Source organism: Hippocampus guttulatus, chromosome 17 (assembly GCF_054856545.1).
Source record: "Hippocampus guttulatus isolate MCC_2025c chromosome 17, RoL_Hgut_1.0, whole genome shotgun sequence".
Lineage (NCBI taxonomy): Eukaryota > Metazoa > Chordata > Actinopteri > Syngnathiformes > Syngnathidae > Hippocampus > Hippocampus guttulatus.
In genome coordinates this window covers 9,893,611-9,901,879 of record NC_141277.1, presented here as the reverse complement: position 1 = coordinate 9,901,879, position 8,269 = coordinate 9,893,611, and the positions used below count along the sequence as shown (strand labels likewise).

Sequence of the window (8,269 nt, the reverse complement as noted above, 5' to 3'; positions counted from 1 at the left end):
GGGAATACATCAATATACATATAAATAAAAAAATATTTTTGAGAAGGGCTGACAAAGCCTCTTGGTGATCGAGAAATGTGAAAATGGGGATTTCAAAACGGAAACTGTGTTTGTGACCATTTCAGGCCAACTATCTCGACGTGGGGGGATGGGGGTGGGGGGAAGCGATCCTGCCGAGCCAGTAATCCTCTGCCTGTGCAAAACAAAAAATAGATAAATCCTGAGAAATGAAGTACGTGCTGACTCGAGTGGCTCATTGAAATACGAGACACCACAACGTCATTGGCCCAGCTGACACTGCGGGTGTGCGGGCCATTATTATTAGCTATTTAGATGAATGTGGCAGTACCATGCAACGCTGTCACAAAATCCCTGCTGTGTGTGTGCGTTACGGTAAACTTATCCCAAAATGACATGACGTGTTTTACTCATAGCACATTGATGCACAAAATATAAACGATTGAAGCAAGATTATAATTTCCTTTTCCATACATAATCAGAATCATCATGAAGGGCTGAGCTCAAGTGGCTCTGGACTTTAATGTGTTCAGGTCACGTATTTTCATTGGTCAAATATCTTCCACTCAGCGGGAGAAGAATGAGCCGAAGGTTAGACCATTGCCGACTAATCCTTTGCTTTGTGACTTGGTTGCTAGGATGACAATCTGTTTTATATATACAGATAAAACTTTCCCTCCCTGCATCTCATATCCATCTTTGCTAATTTTACATTTTCAGGTTCTATGGATGGATTTTTTCAAATCATTTCCATCTACCCAAATCGCCTGAGATAGAAGAACATTTGTGTTAAAGTAAGGCAATGTGCTGCACACTGTACTAAAGTGCGAGCGAAACATCGGATTAGCATAAGGCTAACGTCAGCATGAGCTGAGACCACAGGTCTGTGTCAAGATAAACTTTTTCATTTTCCCTGCGAGATACGTCAGGTACACATGAGCCGGTGGAACAAGTGACTCACTTTGAGTTCCCTGATGTTTGCAGAAGCAATTGTAAATGATGATGGTTTAAATTCTAAATTTTGTCGGACTTATAGGACATACGGTATAGCCACCAATTTCGGGGCATTCGACCTTGGAGGTGCCATTGTTGTCAAAAATAAGCACTCACATCGACAAACTGAAATTAAAATCAATCCAAACAAAAGCAGCATGTAGGATTTCCGAATAAACTTCTACTTGATATTGTACCTTCAAATGAGGTAAAAACAAATTCAAAAAACTCATCCTCCTGAAACAACTGTGCTTCTCATTTTGAGATCGGAGTGAACGTTTTCTGCAAACATCCGCAAAACAAAATGTTGAAATATGAATTTGAAGCAATGAAAATCGAATTGCTCCCAGAGTAGACTTTCGCAAAACAACTCCGGAGTACAAAAATAAAAGAGCGGGAAATCGGAAAATGTTTGTTTCTAGAAGGCAGAAAGTAATTTTAAAGTTATGTTTGCAAAGCTAACCAATGAGACGGATTAAGCAATTAAAAGTCCGTGTTTACTCATGGCTCAACTGTTTTAGGGATTCCATGCAAAGCAAAGTTGTCCAAATAGCTGCACAAGCTATTATTTATACCAGATCTGCAAAGCAAAATAAAATGACCTCCAATTGAATTTTAGTCTCTTCAAAAAGATGTGTCCAAAGCATGTACAGGTGTTATAAATGTCACATTTTTAAGGCCTTGAGCTCAAATACTGTACATGAAAGAACTATCCAAGAACTTGGAGACCTTTCTTTGGTCATATAACCACCCCACTAACAACACACACATATACCCTGTCAGAAGATTTGTGTGTGGTTCTTCTCTGCTGAGCCATGCTTTGATCAAATGTGCAGATGTGCATCGCATAAATGCTCTGACCTTGAAGTTTATCCTTATATGCGCTTTCAAGTTTCATCTAGTCACGAGCCCTGACACCGGCGAGGGGAAATGAGCCATGGAAGAATTAGGATTGCAGGTGTAAAGGTCAACAGAGTCACTATAAAGCAAGAGGACTCACAGAGATGGTAAACTCTGCAATATATACCAAGACAACAATGGAACCTCTCCATTGGAATTTTGTAGGTCTACGGGCTGCTCATTGTCATTTTACAGAAGTTAGGGTCAGGTGTTTCCTTTTGACGTTTTTCTCTATACAGTTCTTTTTTTGTATGGGAATAACCAGAGGTGGCAATTTATCACTCATTCGTCATCCTTAGGCGGCCTTAGGCACCTGTCCATCATCGTCAGTCTGTCATTTTTTTTCAAGGCTAACTAGATTCGGCAGTCCGTCATGTTATTTAGCCGTGATTCCATCATCGCTTCCGTCAGTACATTTCACCCGTATGCCAGTCCGTCAATCGTCAGCCTGTCAAAATAAATAAATCCATCCAGACATACATACATACGTACAGTACATATTTAAAAACAAAAACGTCATAGTCCAACAGATAAAAATTTCAATTAGATGAAAATGGTCGATGGAGTGCACCGAATATCATTGCATCTACATCATACGATGGCCACCCACAGAGCTTTATAAGGCCTCGCATATTTATTTGCCAACATAATCTGAACTGTTTAGTACAGCAGGAGTACGCTGGTGGCTGCCTGCTGCTGTTTCAACTCCAAAACCGCTGTAAAATTTTCATCTAAAGTTTAAAATGACTTACCAGGATGAGTATTGAGGTCAAGGTTTGAATCCAAGCCACATGATCTGTCAGCCCGAATGTGAGTCTTGGTCATTGTCTTCTTCGCTGCCTTCTCTTGGTTTACTGGGAGATTATAATTCTTCTGTGCATACCGCCACCTAGTGTACAGGAAGTGCAAAGCATTTCCATATACAGTCAATGCAAAGGTAGACAAGGAAGAGACAGTGTAAAAATCTGACAAGTGAGACAAAGGCCAGGACATGAGGCAAAAGTAACAAAAGGCTAAAAACGGCTTCACCTACTCAGCAGTGGGATTAAAATGGGGGGGGGGGGGGTGATAGGATTAAAATGGGTGACCGCTACACCATAGACAGAGAGAGAAAGGATTAACAGGGAAAACAAAGAGTAAGGCGGTGAATAGATAAGGGTGACATGCCTTTTTTGTTCCAAGTTTTTAACTGTCATCGAACATCCACTAAGGCTTTTGTACGGTTTCTACTGTTTTGACAGTTATAAGCAAAAACAAGTAACTAAACATATAAGCCTAAACATTGTCTAATATTTCTGGAAGATAGTCATTGCATTCACTTTTTGTATGTTTTGTGACTTTGTGACAAACTATTATGTCATATGCTACAAGAGTCGATAACAGTGCAATGCGTCTTCTCGGTCCATGACTTCATTATGAGTGATGAATGAATCATTTCCGGCACATATCGCCTTCAATCTTTGCAGCAATTTTTGAGCAGTTTGTCTCTGCTTGGTCTTCTTCTCTTCGTACGTCTTCTCCAGATGGTCTTCAGAGCATTAACGTCGGCGCCAATGCATTTGGTTGCTTCCCTCAGTGGCCAGGGGCCCTGAGGGTGGTTTTGACAGTCTGACAGAAAAACCTTCCACCAGCAGCAACTGTCAAATCTGGTTGGTTGCCAGCATTCCTGACTTATTCTCGGCACTTGTAGCTGTCAGTGGCGTCACTAAGCCTCTAAAATTACACCAATACCAGCATTTATGACACAACGGGTGAATAAAAATAATAATCAGATGTGAGATCATAAAGCAACAAATCTGAAGAATACATTGTTCAACTTTATGGAATTACAGTGTGAGGTATCAGAAATCAATTTACAATTCATCAGGATAACGGGAAAACGTTTGTCATGTTTGATAGGATTGCACGATCGGAATTGTGGCAAATAGGTTTTGTGTTTCGACCAAGTCTATTGAAGTATACCATCGACCATCAGGCAACAAGGCCTCAGACAAAACCGGATCCCTTGTAAGGCTTCTGACAAAATAGCCTCGCGCAAAACGGCAACTGACAAATGCCTTCCGACTAGCCATTTAGCTTCTCCGTTAACCAATAACCGCTTTGTACAAATTCCACGAGGTCACTTCCAGAACTTCAATGTGAAAGCGTCCGCAAAATGCAGTGTAGATGTAATTCTTGACCACACTTATTTAACCAAAGTTGAGTTAACCTAAATTTAAGCAACGCACTTGCTAACATTAATTAGCTCGCTAGTTTTGCCTGCATCCGTGTAGTATGACGGTATCATTTTATGGACATGACAGATTATTTCCTGATGCTGTTTTTCCTCATCCTTGATGACAAATCTGACACCCGAATGACTAAAACCTGTTGCTTTTTCTTCGCATATCTAACACCTGAGGAAGTTCACTTTACGATCTGTCTTCTTTATTGCATTTCACGATCTGGTCCGAAACATGGAGGTCTGTGCTCCATCTGCTTGAGTTGAAAGATTGGATTAGGTGCCGAGGTTAGATGGTCGGAACAATGCCTGGAGCAGGAACTTCATGCGTGACATAACATGTCACTTTGCCCCCGCCAGACATGACAACCCGTTTGACATTGATGTCCGACGTGTGCAGCCATTCTTCCTCAACTGATGCCCAAAAAAGTCACCGTTGTTATTTGAATACATGATAATTAAAATTAAATAAGAAAAGGTTCACCTCTCACTGCCACGGCCCAATTTTTTTCCAAACAACTTTGTCTCGGGCAGCACTTTAAGTGGGAACAAATAGATGCCGGCATTCCTCTTATTCGACGGTTGCATAAATAACGGGCCAGTCAGACGGTCATCACTCCATATCTTCTGACACGATCTCATCATCATTTAGGTTATGCGGCCAATTGGGAGCCTGTATAGGGAAAACAAACAATTGATTGGCTGCACAACACGAAACATGCAAATGTACTAGCTCGTTATATTGAAAAGATTATGAGGCACTTGACATACCTTGAATATTGTCACATCTCAAATTATACCCCCCCCCTCACAATGTCAATTGACAAGCCAAATATACTTTATAATTGGCAGCGGGCTAATTTTGGCCTGAGAGCTGCACGTTGCCGACTCCTGCTATTTGGGATTCATTCGATTAATCCTTCAGTATCAAAGTACAGCCTTGAAATAAATATTGTCTTATAAACAGTGAACATTGAAGCATGCAGCCAAGTTTGAACACCAAGTTAATATACCGGACAAAGGTTCAGAGGAAGCACTTGTGGCTGGAAAACAGCTGAATGTGTCACAACCAGGTGTGCCCATTTTTTTTGGAGGGGGGCGGGGGGGGGCTCGTGTATATCTCGTCTTCGTCTATTTTCGGACACTACTGGGGTGTGTGGGGTGTAACGCCAGTAGAGGGTTAAACCTCCTTGCAATGAGAGCCAATCCACTGCGCTCTCGTACCCGCACCGGTGTCAGTATTTGACGAGGACTCGAATCTGTCAACACGCGCTCCGCAGCGGAAAATGTGTTTTGTGATGTTTTAATACCTGTTGAGGCTATAGGAGCTCCTGCACTTTGGATGATAATGGGCTATTTTTCTTTCTCTGCCATCAAGCCGAAAGGAGGCTGCCACTCTTTTGGAGTATGTTTCTTAATGCGCAGTGGACATATTTTTGTCTTTCATATCCTCCTCTTTCCCCTGCGTGTTCTTTCTCGTGTCTAACGCGTGAATTTATTTATTTTTTTGATGACACAACCTGTTCACTCGCCTTAAGGCTTGAATGATGTAAATCTTTTGAGATGAAAAACGGCACTTTGGGGGATATTTGCTTGCCTGCGCGCGGCTGCCGCTTGTTGTTGGAGTGTTTGGAGGAACGCGCAACTTTCCCGGGAGCTGCACTCGCTGATGGACGTGGAACCGGAGCTGGATCCGTGGCTGCGGTTGTTCTGAGCGGCTCGCGGGGGCGACACTGTGGGGCCCAAAGGAGCGGCCCCACTATTGTTCCCATCTGTAGCCTGTCCGGGCATCGGGTTAAGTTGTGGTTTGGAGAGGATGAAGATGGGGCCGATGATGATGATAGTGAATGGCAGCGGCTCCTCTCTGTGTTTACTGATGTGCGTAATTGTCTTTTTCCCGCGGTACTCTTACTCGCACCCGCAGCCGTGTCAGGTTCTCAAGCGCATCGGCCACACGGTTCGGGTGGGGGTTCTGCATGTGCATCCTCGCTTCCTGCCCGACACCGGCAGTTCCGACGTTTGGAATAACGCGGGGAGTCCACCGGAGGCAAGAGATGGCCGAGCGCATGCGGGCAAGCAGTTCCCAAAAAGTAGCGGGTTCGAGTTCCGAAGCCTCCGGAGTCGAGGTTCCGCTCCCAGCCAGCGCGGTGGGAGTCGGGCTAAAATCCACACCCGGCAGCGAGGAGAGAACGCGTCGTGGGATAATCGCTTCTTTGCACCCAGAGAGTCCGTCCTGCTGGCGGCGGAGGCTGTGAACCGAGCTGGGATTCTTCCCTTCAATTTGTCGCTGGAGCTCGTCATGGCGGTTGGTTCGGGACTCGGAGAGCTTCCCGCATTCTCTTTCACCTCGCCGGGCAGCCCCGAGGACGAGGACCCGCTGTCCTTTGTGGAGAGCGTGTGTCACACGGTGGTCGTGCAGGGCATCTCCGTCATGGTGTCCTTCCCTCGGAACCGCGACGAGTTTGTCAAGTTGGAGTTCGTGTCTCAAGCCCTTCGGGTGCCGGTCGTCAGCGTTCTGCCGAGAGAGTTTCAGCGTCAAAGTGAGGTAATAAAAACAGCAATATTCATAGAAAAAACAAAACAAAACAAAAGTTGAGTCGTTAACAACATTTACACGTACATAAACAACCAATATAGCTAATATATATCTATATTGATCATTTTGGTAAATATGTAACAGGATGTGTTATTTCAGACTGCAGTGGTACAGTGGCGGAGATAGACTTTTATCCTAAAAAATGACAGAAAAAAAAAAAAGGCAATTACCTGGCCTGGCACATGGGGGGCAAGCATATTTCAGGGGAGTGGGAATGCCCCCCACTGCCTCAACAGCACAGCAAACAAGTGTTTAGCACATCACAGTTCGGAGGGTGAGGGTTCAAATCCGGGCTCTGGGCTTCCTGTGACATGTGGAGTTTACACGCTCTCTTTGTGCTTCCTGTGGGCTTCAACATTCTCAAAACATGCATGTTAAAACTTGCTGGAGACTCTAAATGACTCCTGCTACAGTATACAGAGCAGTCTTCATTCCCCAAAATGTTTGAAGGTCATCACCCATCAGCCAGTGATTCCACTGTTGTGCTATTATAAGGCTGCCAAGTCTGTGGAAGATGAATGCACGCACACGTACCCACGTTGTACAGACTGTTGTGTCGCCCCGGGATGGGCTTTCATCTTCAGTATTGATCTCTGTTGCTTCCCTCTCAGGGATGTGTTGAGCGCTCATACAATTAGTTGATTTGTGATTTGTGTACGTTAGAAAGATGATGTCATTATTATGGTCAGTTAACACCATGCTCTCCAGGTAGTTGTAAATGTGTGCGTTTTTGCACGTTGAGGAAACACATTGAACGATCCACCAACTCAAAGATTTCATGTGCAATTGTTCAGCTTACCTTGTGATATTTCATTTGAAACTATTAATCACATCGGCAAACGATTAATTATGGGTGTTGTGCATTTGTGACCCGCTGGATGAGTTTTTCGACATACGTGGATCGGCCATTTATTTTATTTTTTTTCCTTTTACTTGCGGGCACAAGCATCCTTGCTGTTTCAAAAGGACCTTTGGCCATTTTAATTAGGTGAAGGGTGAACTTCATGTCCAATGCACCTGTTAGATTTTCAAGATGAAATTAGTTCAAGATGTTGATACATGTTAACAAAATCTTTACATTGTCGAATTGAATCACTTGAATGGTAATTTATTGCACGGTATCATCCATCCCGACTCGGCCACATAAACCAAATTGATTTATTGCACACTCTATGCACACTCCTAAATTGCGCTGACGGGTGAGTCATTGCAAATCACCGGGAGAGGTTTTGATATTTTGTGCACACAGCTCAAAACAAAACACATATACGCGCATGCACACACGTGCAGTGGATGACTGTTGGAATGGATGGACGGATGATGGACAGTAGTGGATGCTTGATGTATGAAAGGCTCGCCGAGTGATACTGTTGCGCTATGCAGAGTAGCTATGTGGTTGGATGGATGATAAGGATGGACACTGGATGGTTGGTTGGCTGGATCAACAGGTAGAGGTTGAACAGATAGATTGATGCCGCATCGGGGAACGAGCATGGGACACAGGACAGATGGTTGTATTGACGGAGGCGACTGATGGGTTG

The 8,269-nt window shown here is 43.9% G+C and overlaps 1 protein-coding gene across 1 annotated transcript in view; it reads left to right on the top strand.

Annotated features, from left to right (window-relative positions):
- Nucleotides 1-5,390: 5,390 nt before the first annotated feature.
- Nucleotides 5,391-8,269, top strand: part of grin3a (glutamate receptor, ionotropic, N-methyl-D-aspartate 3A) — a 35,000-nt gene continuing 32,121 nt past the window's right edge. The window contains exon 1 of the mRNA XM_086135426.1: nucleotides 5,391-6,677. Coding sequence (XP_085991552.1) covers nucleotides 5,949-6,677 — 729 coding nt within the window. The 5' untranslated portion in view covers nucleotides 5,391-5,948. The remainder of the gene's footprint in view (nucleotides 6,678-8,269) is intronic.